Source organism: Mus musculus, chromosome 6, assembly GCF_000001635.26.
Source record: "Mus musculus strain C57BL/6J chromosome 6, GRCm38.p6 C57BL/6J".
Taxonomy (NCBI): Eukaryota; Metazoa; Chordata; class Mammalia; order Rodentia; family Muridae; genus Mus; species Mus musculus.
Genome location: NC_000072.6, coordinates 123,775,261 through 123,789,992, shown reverse-complemented (window position 1 = coordinate 123,789,992; position 14,732 = coordinate 123,775,261). Strand labels below are relative to the sequence as shown.

The following is a 14,732-nucleotide window of genomic DNA, read 5'->3' as shown; positions in this document are numbered from 1 at the left end:
CTCAGCTATTAAAAAGAATGAATTTATGAAATTCCTAGGCAAATGGATGGACCTGGAGGGCATCATCCTGAGTGAGGTAACCCAATCACAAAAGAACTCACATGATATGTACTCACTGATAAGTGGATCTTGGCCCAGAAACTTAGAATACCCAAGATACAAGATACAATTTACAAAACACATGAAACTCAAGAAGAACGAAGACCAAAGTGTGGATACTTTGCCCCTTCTTGGAATTGGGAACAAAACACCCATGGAGGAATTACAGAGACAAAGTTTGGAGCTGAAACAAAAGGATGGACCATCTAGAGACTCCAAACGCTGACACCATTGCATACACTAGCAAGATTTTGCTGACAGGACCCTGATATAGCTCTCTCTTGTGAGGCTATACCAGTGCCTGGCAAATTCAGAAGTGGATGCTCACAGTCAGTTATTGGATGGAACACGGGGCCCCCAATGGAGGAGCTAGTGAAAGTACCCAAGGAGCTAAAGGGGGTCTGCAACCCTATAGGTAGAACAACAATATGAACTAACCAGTACCCCCAGAGCTGATGTCTCTAGCTGCATACCTAGTCGGCCATCATTGGAAAGAGAGGCCCCTTGGTCTTGCAAACTTTATATGCCTCAGTATGGGGGAATGCCAGGGCCAAGAAGTGGGAGTGGGTGGGTAGGGGAGTGGGGGGGAGGGTCTGTGGGACTTTTGGGATAGCATTTGAAATGCAAATGAAGAAAATACCTAATTAAAAAATAAATAAAAAAGAAAGATATAATGGTAGTCTACAGAATGGGAAAGGATTTTTAATAACTCTACATCTGACAAGAAGCTAATATCCAAAATATATAAAGCACTGAAAACATCAGGCATCAACAATCTACCAATCTAATTTTTAAAATTAGGTACAGAGCTAAAGAGAGAATTTTTAATAGAGGAATCTCAAAGGGATGAGAAACATTGAAAAATACTATTTAACATCCATTATAGAAACGCAAATCAAAACTACAATGAGCTACATCTTAGACATGTCAGAACAGCTATCATCAACAATACAAGCAACAGGTCCTCATGGCAAGATGTGGAACAAAGGGAACACTCTTGCATTGATAGAGGGACAGTAAACTTGGAAAGACACTACAGAAATCAACATGATAGATCCTCAGAAAATTGGGAATTGATCTAGCTCATGACCCACCTATGCCACTCTTGAGCACATACCCAGAGGACACTCAATCTTACCACAGGGGCACTTGCTCAATTAGATCATAGTGGCTATATTTAAAATAGCAGTAAACTGAAAGCAATATAGATTTCTCCCAACTGAATAATAGACAACAAAAATGTGGTACTACTCCAGAGATCTTTAGTTAACAAGGAGGGTGGTGGGAGTGAGATGGATGGGTCACATGGAACTCCCTGGCAATGGAAAATAGAATAGATTTTGTGGGTAGACTAGAGGGTGGGTGGAGATGGGAACAAGAAGGAAAAAGTTTCAGGAGGGAGGTACAGAGGGAAAGGGTATGGACAGAAAGACAATGAGATAGAATAGTGGGGCATTTAGGGAGATGTCAAAACCTAGAGAATTGGAACTTCCTGAGACCTATGAGGGTGACTTCGGTAAGGACATAGTAATGGAGGATATGCAACCTGAACTGCCCATCTTCTATAACCAGGCAAGGCTCCCAGTTGTGCACCTGGAACACCAACCTACTCTCACACCTCTGAATCCACAATCTGTCCTGACTGCAAGATGTGCTGGCACAATGGTGTCTCAGAATTTGTGAGAGTGACCAATCAATGACTGGTCTAACTTGAGGCTCAAGCCACGAGAGGCAACCCAGGAAAGACATTGCCTGGATGGCCAGGAACCTGAAACTGGGTGACTCAGAGACCTAAGGTAAAACCAAATACAATAGACCACCACAACAGCAACAAGTCAAAGAACAGATCCCTAAGGATATTCTGCTATAGTCATAGAACCGTGCCTAGTCCAGGTTTCATCAGAAACATTTCATCTTGCAACTGATGAGAGTGAGTAGAGCCCAGGCTGTCCTCATGCTCATGATCCTTGTACCTCAGCCTCGCATAAGTTGGACAACAGTCATGGATGATATTGTTGAGCCTTATAAAAGCTATGCGTTCTTCTATAAGCAGTAATAAAATAGATGTGACAATAAAATTTCATAAATACTTTTTATGAGTATGCTTAGTCTAAGAAAAGCATTTTTAAGCATCATAAGCATATTGTATTCTGAGAGAAATGTTAGCTCAACTTTAAACACTACAATGTGTTTTTTTTTTCATTTCCTCTGACTTTTTATCTTTGTGATACTTATGCTACTGAAATAAACATGAGTACTTTGAGAAGGAGATAGTAGCACATATTCTATATGCTAGAATAAGAAATATTTTTCTAACACTAATTATGAAAGACCATTAATCAAAATGCAGAACTTACAAGCCAGGGCCCAGTACTCTAGGAAAACATAAGAACAGCCATTGTTACCTTCCATGGCAAAGGAGGCCGGAGTACACTTTTATCAAGTGAGTCTCCTTCCACTCTGAGTGACAGCTCCTCATGGAGTGCCTGGGCAATGGCATACACAGCAGCATGAACTTTGTAGCTTGAGGGTGAGGTATTCATATCCCAAGCATGCAGAGGTCGTGTGCTTAGGCTGCCATTTGGCTCACATTGACTTAGTTCCCTGACTCCATCCTTATCAAAATATGGGCATTCAAATAAGATGGACCACACATCCTGGATAAAGATATCATGAGGGTATTTTCTAGGTTGAACACTTCTGAGAAAATCCTTGAATCCCAGAATTTCATCCATGTGAAACGAAAATAATAATCCTCCACCAAAGTGTCTATAAACACGATTTTGTTCAATAGGTAATGTGATATACCAATCAGAAGTTGTGATCCATATATTACCAAAAGGAGCATAGTAAATGCTGAGATAGACACTAATCAGAAAATCATGAGTGTCACCAAATGCAACAATAACACCTGTCAATGTGACTCTTTCCATAAAATGTTTCAGGTTTACTGATTTTGTAGCAGAAAATTCTGTAACCTTTTCTGCAAATGCTACACAAAGTCCATGATTTGTCATCTCCTCTGTGATGTCCCTAAGGAAGAGTTCTCCCCTCATATCATCTGGAACCACCAGGCCAACCCAGACCCAAGTGAAGTATAGCAGCAGTTGAATAATTCCCTGATACAGAGCTACGTTGTGCACTGGAAACTGGTAAGGAGACTGGAGCTGGACACTGGTCCCAAGACTCTGGTCAAAAGGAGCATAGCTGATCTAAACAGACAGAAAGTTACTACTTAAGACAAGACGATTTTCTTCATTCTCAAATTATTTGGTTTATGTTTTCTGTTTATGTACTCTAGGAGATATGGAACAATTAAGTAACTTTGCTAAGAAATACCAACTTGTTACCTGTGTCACTTACTTCTCACTGTGTACAGGAAATGTGTCTTTTCCTTTGTACTTTTATAGAAAATACCAAACAGGTAGGTATACCACACCGTATCTATCTCCTGATCTCAGTTCAGGTTATAACAGTCAAACAAGAGCATTTGCAAATCTGTCATTTCCCATACCAAAACTTTCATCTTCCTTATAATGGAAGCGGAGAAACATTAACACTAAAAGCCTTTTACTTGAAGTCGCTAATCTATAATTATCCAGTAAAGAGGAAATCTATGAAGCATTATAAAATCGGCTCATGAAGTCTATATTTCCCTAGAAGTTTATATGTCTTGTGTCCTTCTGTAGTGCTCAATCCGTAGTCAATTATCTTAAAATAGCTTGCAGAGGATGGAAAGCTGACTATCTACCTCGATGCTTATTGTAAAGTCTCTCTTTTAGCAGGACCTTCTGATTACCCCCATCGCATTGCTATCCTTTTCACCAGAAATCAACAACTGAATTGTCTAATCTGTGACTTCTATGCAGTTTAGGCCATCTACTTTGGGGGGGGGGGTTGGACTAGATTATTAATTACCTTATCTGCTATATTAAATGACCAATTATCAAATTCAATTCCCTTAATCTAAAATCGGCATAAAACAATCCTTTTCCTTAATATGTGCTCTTTAATGAGTTTCAGGATTATATCTTTAGTCCAGGAACACATTTCCCAGGTTTGGCCAGCACTATCATTCTGCCTTACTGAATCTAATATCTCTATCTACACTGGTGTTCTCTGAATACCCTGGTGTCCCATGGCTCAGATTGGGACTTGATCCCCTTTCAACACAAATCCCCTAAATAATAAATTCCTAAAATCAGATGCCCACTAGGTCATGCCCTAATCCAAAGCTCATATCATGGCTATATGCACTGCCTTCTCCCCAGGCATCTGAGTCTAGAAGTTTAAAATATTTCACTTATTAAATCCAAAATCATGAGACTCAATACATGTTACTTCATTTTTGAGAGAGGAGTGGTTAGAAGGAAAAGGAATAGGAAACCAGGAATCACAACATGAGGTAAACATGAATACTTTGAGGAAAGAAGAGTAGCATAAAGAAATATTCACTATTGATTAAATGCAAAAAAGTAAGCAATTTAAAGCATGACACATGATGGTACGATTTTTTATATCAATAAATTCTGATAATGGGTTCATGAGTCCCATGAATCTAATTAATAAAACATCATTTAAATAATGTTTTATTTAAAATTAATATGCTAATTCAACATGTATCTAAATATCTGAATGAACTACTTTTAAACCGTAAATTTTAAATATATATATATTTGAAGTGTTACAAATCACATTCAAAAACTAAGCAAGGTTCTGTCTTGGAGAGAACTGTTGTCCTGCTGACAGGATAAGCCCAGGCCTACAATCCAGGTGTCAGCTGTAGATTAGCTGACAAAGCAGAACTATACTTTGTCACTCCCTATGACTCAGAGAGGTATGACAGACTGCCATCTCAAGAGAGAACTGATCATCTTACACTGACCTCCTGTGGGGGACTGAGAATGGGGAATTACAATACCTCACACCGGCTGCATGGAAGTCAACAGGCCTGCTTGAGGCTGTTTTAGCAGAAAGGTGTCACAATTGAAGGTCACAATGGCAACAAACTGAATATTTATGTAGGAGGAGGCTTGCCTCAGGGACTTTATAGAGGGAGGATCTAGTTCACTGTCTCGCTGCCTAGTGGGTGACCTCAACATCAGATGATAACTGTAGAGTCTGATATATATTTAATCATGAGGCTGAGGAGGGGTCTCAGTGGGTTGGAAGTGCTTGCTCTACAAACATAAGGGCCTGCATTCGAATCCTCAGCATTCCCATAACAAGTCAGACATGGGTGTGTGTGCTTGTAACTTCACATAGCAGGGTAGAGACAGATAAAACACTGGAGCCTGCTGACCAGTCAACTGGAAATCCTGATTCAAGGCAGCAATGTAGAAAGTAATGAAGAAAGAATATCTGGCCTCTATGTGTTCTGACATGCCTACCTGTACAGTCCTAACACACACAACACATGCCACACATAACCATACAAACACACACATGCATATACACACATATATGCACATACATACATGCTCAAACATAAGCATACTATTCATGTACATACACACACATGCACACACACATAGAAAGAGCAGGAAAGAGAGAGAGAGAAGAGAGAGAGAGAGACTCAGAGAGAGAGACTCAGCGAGAGAGAAAGAATGAGAGAGAGAAAGAAAGAGAGAGAGACTCAGAGAGAGAGAAAGAACAAATAACTATGGCACATCCATATGAATTGTCTTCAACTCAAGGATGTGCTCTGGAAAATATGAAAGTGAATCAAGAAAGAAAATATGGATGACTTAGCATGCAGAGGACTTAACACAGAGAACTGGTTAAGACCACACATAGTAATCAAGCTGTCAAAGAGAAGAAATGGAAAGAAAGGATTGTCATATGTAAAGTTGGAATGATTTACATATATTAGGGATGTGCTTACATACACTAGAGGTGGTTTACTTATTCTACACAGAAAAAATGCCAACATGATAGAGGAAAAAAAAAACCATGAACAGAATATGATCTGCAGCATATAGCACTGCCAACTTTAAGTTTGTGCTTAGGAAGTGTGTGAGTGGTTTGCTAAAGGAAATGATAAAATTGTCTCAGGACATTATGAGTATGTTGAAGTGGTAGTGTTAGTCCATGTGCATTACTATCAGTGTCAGACGGCTGGCCACAGATTTAAGAGCATAATTTGAATTTCAGCTATTAAAATCAGGGCACCATAATTTTGTAGGCAAATAGATCGAGCTAGAAAACATCACCCTGAGTGAGGTAACCCAGACCAAAGAGTACATACCCAAAATGTATGTACTCACTGATAAATGGATATTAGCCAAAAAGTACAGAATTATTTTTAATTAGAACTAGCCAAAAAGACAGGGTCCCCAGTAGAGAGATGGGGTCACTTAACTTCTCTCAAAACTTTTGACCCGGAATTGTTTTTGCCTAAAAGAAATACAAGGACAAATGGAGCAGAGAGTAAAGGAAAGGCCATCCAGTGATTGGTCCAATTTGGAATCCATCCCATGTTTGGGCACCAAACCATAACCCTACTAGTAATGCCATATCGTGCTTGCAGACAGGAGTCTAGCATGACTGTCTTCTCAAAAGCTCTACCAGCACCTGGCTGAGACAGATGCCAATACTTACAGCCACTCATTGATCTGAGGTTAGGGAACCCTATGGAAGAGTTAGGCAAAGACTGAATGAGCTGAAGGGGATGGCAAACACATTTGAAGAGCAATGATAATCTGGATCCCTGGGAGCTCCCAGACTAAGCCACCAACCAAAGAGCATACATGGGCTAGGCTGTGGCCCACCAGCATGTTTGTAGCAGAGAACTGCCTTGTTTATCCTCCGTGGGAGATGTTGTGCCTAACCCTGTAGAGACAGGATGCCACAGGAAAGGGGGATACTTGGGGTATATTGTGAGGGTTGGTGGTGGGGAGCACCCTCTCAGAGGTAAAGGGCGTGGGATTGTATTAAGAACTCCAGGTGGAAGACTAGGAAGTGTGGCAACATTTGTAATGTAAATGAATCTGTGACAAAAATGAGCCAAGTACAATTATTTACACATTTCTTATAAGTAACTGTGTACATTATAAATATCACAATAAGCATAAGCCAAAAGTAACATATTTAAAATAAAAAATAAAATTCCTGAAGATGTAGCTATTACTGGGCACATATCTAAGAGATGCTTCAACATATAAAAAAGGACATGTACTCCAGTATGTTCAATGAAGCCTTATTTATAATAGGCAGAAGCTGGAAAGAACACTGAAATCTCTAAACAGAAAAATGAATACAGAAAATGTGGTACAATTAGACAATGGAATACTATTCATCTATTAAAAATGATGACTTCACAAATTTTGCAGGCAATTGGATGGAATTAGAAAATGTCACTTTGAGTGTGGTAAAGCAGGCCCCAAAAGACATACATGGTATACATCCACTGATAAGTGTATATTTCTCCCCAAATCAGAATACTCCTCGGTAGAGAAAAGCAAGGTGGGAGGAGCCACCAGAAAAGTGAGAGGCTCTTAGGACACAAATGGGATGAAATTAGCTGCAATATCCAACAGGGGGGAGATAGAACCTGAAGAGACCACCTCCAGAAGATTGGCATGGCCAACATTTGAGGGATGTGTTCACTAACCATCTCAAATTTTTGCACAGAATTGATCCTGTCTAAAAGAAATACAGGGACAAAAATGGAGCAGAGACTGAAAGAAAGGCCATCCAGAGAATGTCCCACCTTGGGATCCATCCTAATCACAGACACCATAGCATAACACTGTTGCTGATGCCATGAAGTGCTTACAGACAGGAGTTAGTATGGCTGTCCCCTGAGATGCACTGCCAGCATATGACTAAGACAGATGCAGATACTTACAACCAAGGGCCCTCCTAGGGTCCCCAGTAGAAGACTTAGGAGAAGGACTGAAGAAGCTGAAAGTGATTGCAACCCTATAGGAATATCAATATCAACTAACTGAACCTCTCAGAGATCCCATGTACTAAACCACCAACCAAAGAGTATACATGGATTGGTTTATGGCTCCTGCTACATATGTAGTAGAGGACTGCCTTATCTGGCACCAAAAGGAGGTGATGTGCTTAGTTCTGTGGATGCTTGTTGTCCCAATAAAGGGAGACGCTAGAGACATGAGGAAAGTCTTGGTGGGTCATTAGGGCAGTTCCTCTTAGAGTCAAAGTTGAGTGAGTTGGGGGAAAATGAGGATTTGGGGAAGTGAGATTGTGAAGGGGAACATAATTTGAAATGTAAAAAATTAAAATAATCATTTTTTAAAAAAATACTCTCACAAAATATCATAAAAGTAGAAATCTGTTTGGGCATGGTGGTGCACGCCTTTATTCCTATCCCTGGGGGAGCAAAGGAAGGAGGATCTCTGTGAGGCGATCCTAGGCTACATAGGAAGTTCAAGACCACGCAAGATGGCATAGTGAGAACCTATCCCAAAAATAAACAAATAGATAAGAATCTAAAAAAGGAATCAACATGGCAGTCTGACACATTTCATCTAAGATTTAAATTACTTCACTGAGGATAGTAGAAAACATTAAACGCTTGATCACTGTTATTTGCAAACTAATATATTTCTAAGTCACCCTTATCAAGTTTACTACTAATTAAGATGCATTGACATATAAATGCTACCTTTAAAGCATTCTTTATAAAAAAATCATTGCTGATCAACAGAAAGATTTTTAAACAGAGACAAAAATAAAACCTTCCCTCTCAACAGAGGAAAATTACAAATGGGCCAAAATGCCAGCCAGAGCAAGTCTAACGCCTGGTGAAAAATAAATGTTCTGTGACAATCTGAGATGATACCACAGTAAGATTTTCAGGAATATGTCTACAATTGATACAATGAAAATATATGAGTAGAATTATTACAGTTTTCATGCTTTGTGATTCTCTAAAACTGCATATGAAAGAAAGACAGTATTAACAGCGGTAAATACCAAAAGAAATCTTCTTGTAGTGGTATGGATACAGGCTGTCATTACTTTTTTTTTTTCAATGTTAAAGGTTTTGAAATTAAATTTATTTTCCGAACATTTATTCATCTTATGAATAAATTATTATTCAGTTAAAATGATAACAAAATAGTAAATTATTAAGCAGTCCCATACCTCATAAATAAACAATACCTGGGTTAATTGTCATTTATAACTACATTACTATGTTTTAACCTAAAGAATCATCATTCTTTGTGTACCTGTGGAATGTTGTAGAGACTTAAAACTCGGGAGATCTGAGTGGATATTGATGTTGAAATGCCTCCTATTACTGCAACCAGCTTGTCAGTCTTCTCAGGCCTGCAGGTATAGTTAGGAATTGGGGGGCTCTCTCCTGAGAGCAAACCCATAGAACTTTCCATGGCCTTTGTCTCAATAAAGTTAACATTGAAGAGATAGAAGCCCAGGGACATATTGAATAAAATATGTGGGTCCTTGTTGATATTTTCTATAGCAAAAACAATTGCCAAAATGTGCTGATAATGTCTGGTGAGATCCCTAGGAGGAAAAATTGGAAAGATCATTTTTGTGTTCTTTTCCTATATTAAGTTTTAATTAAAATACAATTACATTCTTTACCTCCCTCTCTTTTCTACATGCAGCTCCTCCCATGCTTTCTCAAATTCTGGATTTTTATTTATAACAATCAAAGTCAGACCAAAAATGAAAATGATATTCCAAGATACAAGCAGGATATTCTATATTTAAAATGTGGAGAAAATAGTCAAAAAAAGAAGATATATAGTAAAACTTATCAAATTCATAATTTTTGCTTTTGAATTTTTTTTTGAGACGGAGTCTCTCTTATGCAGCTCAGGCTGAATGTAAACTCACTATGGTGACTAGGTAAACCTCAGGCTCAGAGAGATCTACCTGCCTCTGCCTCTCAAGTTCTGGGATTAAAGGTTTGCACCACAACATTCTTTCAAATGTCCAACTTTCACTTCTTACTGTGTAAATTGTGTCTGAGAAAGTAAAATGGAGAAGTAAAGCATTTGGGAAATAGCAAACATTAAAACAGTATTTCTTGTGGTCTTCAAAAATAGGATAAACTTCAGGAAAATACACAGTGCTTGATCAAACATAGCAATTGATAAAAATAGTGCCAAGTAAATTTAAACAGGAAAAATAAAATGTTCTCAGTACAATATAATAAATAAAAACAAAGAAAATTTGTTTTTGACTGCAAAGTGCTTTCAACTCCTTCTTACATATTTAAGAGAATGCAGCATGAGTAGGGGAGAGACACACAGAAAGCCAGTCATGGCTAAGTATCCAATGGCATTTGGTGGCTACTTTGGAAGTGGGAGTCACTTTGCTTAGGAGGTTTGCCCTAGTAGCTTGCCTACACTCTAGATGATGTCTTATACTCCTGTAGCACTGGCATGCATAAATGAACTCAGTAGATTAAAGTGTGTGTGTGTGTGTGTGTCTGTGTGTGTGTGTCTGTGTCAGAGAGAAAGAGACAGACAGACAGAGAGAGACAGATGGACAGAAAGACAGACAGACAGAGAGACAGACACAAAGACAGAGAAACAGAGAGATAGAGACAAAGACAGTGATACAGAGACAGAGACTTAATGAATTTGAAGACAGGAGACACTGGAAGGGAAGTAGTAGAGATGGGTGTGATCAGCATATATTTTATACTTGTCTGAAATCCTGAAACAATATTTTTTAAATAGAGAAGCCAAGCACTTACACATGAACAACATCCAGTGTATCCGTTTTATCTTTAAAGAGAATTTTAGGTTTAAGGTGTCCACCAAGAGTCATTCTAAGGCTAAAGAGTCCTCCAATAACAAAATCCCCATCTTGATAGTAGCCAGAAGAAGCAGATTTAGCTAAGTAAAAACAGGAAATTTGTTCCTGGAAAAAAATGAGAACAATCAGAGGAGAGAAAGCAATGAGCAATTTCATACTAATATTAACAATTAATTGATAAGACCCAGATATCTGTTCAGTTGAGAATCTTGAGCTAATCGACTCTGAAAGCACATCAGCAAACAAATAAAACATGTGGTTGTCTGGTCAGTAAGGATGAGATTATAAAGCATTGTTTTCTTCTGATCCATGCCCACCAGTATCCAAACACTCCCTCAGTTCCCTGGAGTATAGTCTACTTTGCACCTACTTAGCCCTAGATCATGTCCCCTTCACAGAGTCACTGTGAGTCCCCAAGGGCTCAGGAACCTCTTACTTGGCACCTGGGAATCCTGATTCTCAGCAGGAAAACACAATTCAGAACAAGTGTGAAGTCCTCCAAAACACCTGTGGGGTATGTACACTCACTGAGCTGAGACTTCTCAAGGTCCCAAGGTAAAGTGAGGCTAGCCAGGGAAAGCACAATTAAGTCATGAAGGGTCATCTGAAGGAAGCATCAAAGGTGAAAAGGGCTGGACTCTGAATCACTTCACATCACTGTCATTTTAGAATATTTCTATAAAGCAAAGCCTTACATTCAAAAACATTATTTCTGAAACTTTATAGGGTCAGTTATCAACTTATGCATTTTTAACATCGTACAATGTATATGCTTATGAAGACAATGTTTTAAAATACATATACATTGTGACAATTAAATATTAATTTTTAATTCACATAGATTTTTTTTCAAGCACTGGCATTATTTCATATTTATGCACTTCAAAAAAAGTAAATCAAAGCCTATTATTAGCTTTAAAGAAATGTCAATTGAATAGGAGGTCTAATGTGTAATTTTTTTTTAACTATCTAAGTTTTTTTTTTTTTACAGTCCAGACTTCAACCCCCTCCTGAACTGCCTCAAGAGTGCTTCTCATCACATACCTCCTGTCCCCTTCCCCATCATGTTAATCTTTGTTTTCTTTCTTTCTTTCTTTCTTTCTTTCTTTCTTTCTTTCTTTCTTTCTTTCTTTCTTTCTTCCTGTCTTTTTTATTAGATATCTTCTTCATTTACATTTCAAATTTTATCTCCTTTCCTAGTTTTCTCTCTGAAAATCCCCTAACTCCTCCCCTCCCTCTTCCTTTCTTTGTTTCTTTAATTGTTTATTTATTTCACTCACTCATTCATTCATTCATACACCTAAAAGGTAGAGTCCAGGATGAGGCTATTGCAAGTTTAGAACATCTCCACCAAGCACAAGTGCAGCCAATTTCATAAAATAACAATTATACAATCAAAGATTAATCTTAACACAACAAGAGTGGTTAACATCAATACCCTACTGTCAACAATAAATAAGTTATCTAGAAAAAAATTGTAAACAAGGAAAATCGGCCAAGCAGAAATTTCCATAATATCTCACTAAAGGGTAAAGAATATAGGATCTCAGCAGCTCACTGAATGTTCTCCAAAAATGATCACATATTAGGAAATAAAGCAAACATGAATAAATACAGGAAAATAGAACTTGCATCCTGTCATTTATCTGACAAAAATATGTAGGCATAATGTTATTGTGCCCTGTGTAAAAATTATCTTATATCATTCAAATACTGATTTCTGTGTCCCCATATCTGCTTCTATTCCTTACTCTGAGACTCTTCTATTCAATATTTTATAATATTGCACCCCAATTATTTTCTGATTGGTAAATAGAGGTACTTGACCAACCAATGATTGAACACTAAGGAAAATAGGGCAGAAATTCCCCCTAGCCAAGGGGAAAAGGAAGAGAGAAGGCAGGAGGGACTGGAGATTAGGCAAAAGTAGAGAGTCTAAGATATACCATGAGAAAACACGTGGAGCCCAGAAGGCCAGATCAGTACTAAAATGCAACTATCAATGTAATTTTGACTTGGAGATAGCCATCGTGCTTTAGAGGATAAAAACAGAGTAATACTGCACAGTTGTACAGCTTGTAAAAGAAATATACTGTCTAGAATCAATTAAATAGGACCTAGCATGGTTAAGAAGAAAACTGATAAACACTTATAAAAGGCCACTAACAACAATAAAATAAAGCTATATTACAAGAACAGTAGAAAATGCAGACAATAGAAAATTTAAGGGTAGTGTGGCTCAGTTCCTTCCAGTCAGTGCCAGTGACAGGCCACCTTGAGCCCGAGCTTGATGGACAGTTCAATGACCTCCAGAGGACTCTCCACCCCACAGGTGCCCTAGCACACCCAGGATCTTAGGATCACTGGTGAGTGGAACACAACATATCTTCCAATAGAACCAGGGATACTTAGTGCTAGCTGGAGCACAGAAACAGGAATCCCGCCCAATCAGTGGCTCAGGTTCCTTCAGATAATCACTGTCTACTTTGGTTTTTGAGCTCAGGGAACAGCCCCATGGTCTCCAGAGAAGGTACCACTTCCAGAAGCTCTAACAAGCCCAGGATTTTAGGATCCCAGGAGCTTGGTCTCAGAGAAAGCTTAACTGCCAAGAAATCTGACACACACAGAATATTAGCATAACATAATCCCAGAATCAAAGGATCACAAAGAAAACTGGACTCTGAGAAGTTTTAACTCAACTGGGATTACAGGGAGGACAGGCTCAAATCTGATATATTGAGGGCAAAGAACACTTGAGATAATCAAATGGTGGGAGGTAAGCTTAAGAACAGAAGCAGCAGAAAGCAAGATTACTTGGCCTCATCAGAACCCAACTCTCCCACCATAGCAAGTCCTGGATATACCAGGACTTCACACCAGAAAAACAATATTTGGATGTAAAGTAACTTCTCGTGATGATAATGGAAGGATATAAGAAGGACATAAATAACTCCCTTAAAGAAATACAGGAGAAAACAAACAAACAGGTGAAAGAATTGAACAAAACCATCCAGGATCTAAAAATGGAAGTAGAAACAATAAAGAAACCAGAAAGGGACAACCTAAGAAATAGAAAACCTAAGAAAAAAGTCAGGATCCATAGATGCATGCATAACAAAATGAATAGAAGAGATAGAAGAAAGAATCTCCAGTAAGGAAAATACAATGGAAAACATTGACACAACAACCAAAGAAAAGGGAAATGCAAAAAGATACTAACCTAAAACATTAAGGAAATCCAGGACACAATGAGAAGACCAAACATAAGGATAATAGGCATAGGAAAGAAGGAAGATTTCCAACTAAAAGGGCCAGTAAATATCTTCAACAAAATTATACAAAAAAATTTACTTAACCTAAAGAAAGAGATGCACATGAACATACAAGAAGCCTACAGAACTCCAAATAAACTGTATCATAAAAGAAATTCCTCCTGTCACACAATAATCTGAACACCAAATGCACAAAACGAAGAAATAATATTAAAAACAGTAAGATGAAAAGGTAAAATAACATATAAAGGCAGACCTATCAAAATTACACCTGAATTCGCCGCAGAGACTGTGAAAGCCAGAAGATCCTGGGCAGATGTCATACAGAGCCTAACAGAGCACAAATGCCAGGCCAGGCTACTATACCATCAAAACCTTAAATTACTATAGATGGAGAAACCAAGGTATTCCATAATAAAACCAAATCGACACAACATCTTTCCACAAATCCAGCCATTCAAAAGATAATAAAGAGAAAACTCCAACACAAGGAGGGAAATGATGTCCTAGAAAAAGCAAGAAAGTAATCTTTCAACAAACCTAAAAGAATATAGCTGCAAGAACAGAATCCCAAATCAAACAACAAATATAAGA

General features: G+C 38.3%; 1 protein-coding gene across 1 annotated transcript in view; it reads right to left on the bottom strand.

Annotated features, from left to right (window-relative positions):
* Positions 1-11,022, bottom strand: part of Vmn2r24 (vomeronasal 2, receptor 24) — a 37,310-nt gene extending 26,288 nt beyond the window's left edge. Inside the window, exons 1-3 of the mRNA NM_001104639.1 lie at positions 10,805-11,022; positions 9,303-9,600; positions 2,505-3,311 (exon numbers count right to left, since the gene is read on the bottom strand). Coding sequence (NP_001098109.1) covers positions 2,505-3,311; positions 9,303-9,600; positions 10,805-11,022 — 1,323 coding nt within the window. The remainder of the gene's footprint in view (positions 1-2,504; positions 3,312-9,302; positions 9,601-10,804) is intronic.
* Between the last annotated feature and the right edge of the window lie 3,710 nt (positions 11,023-14,732).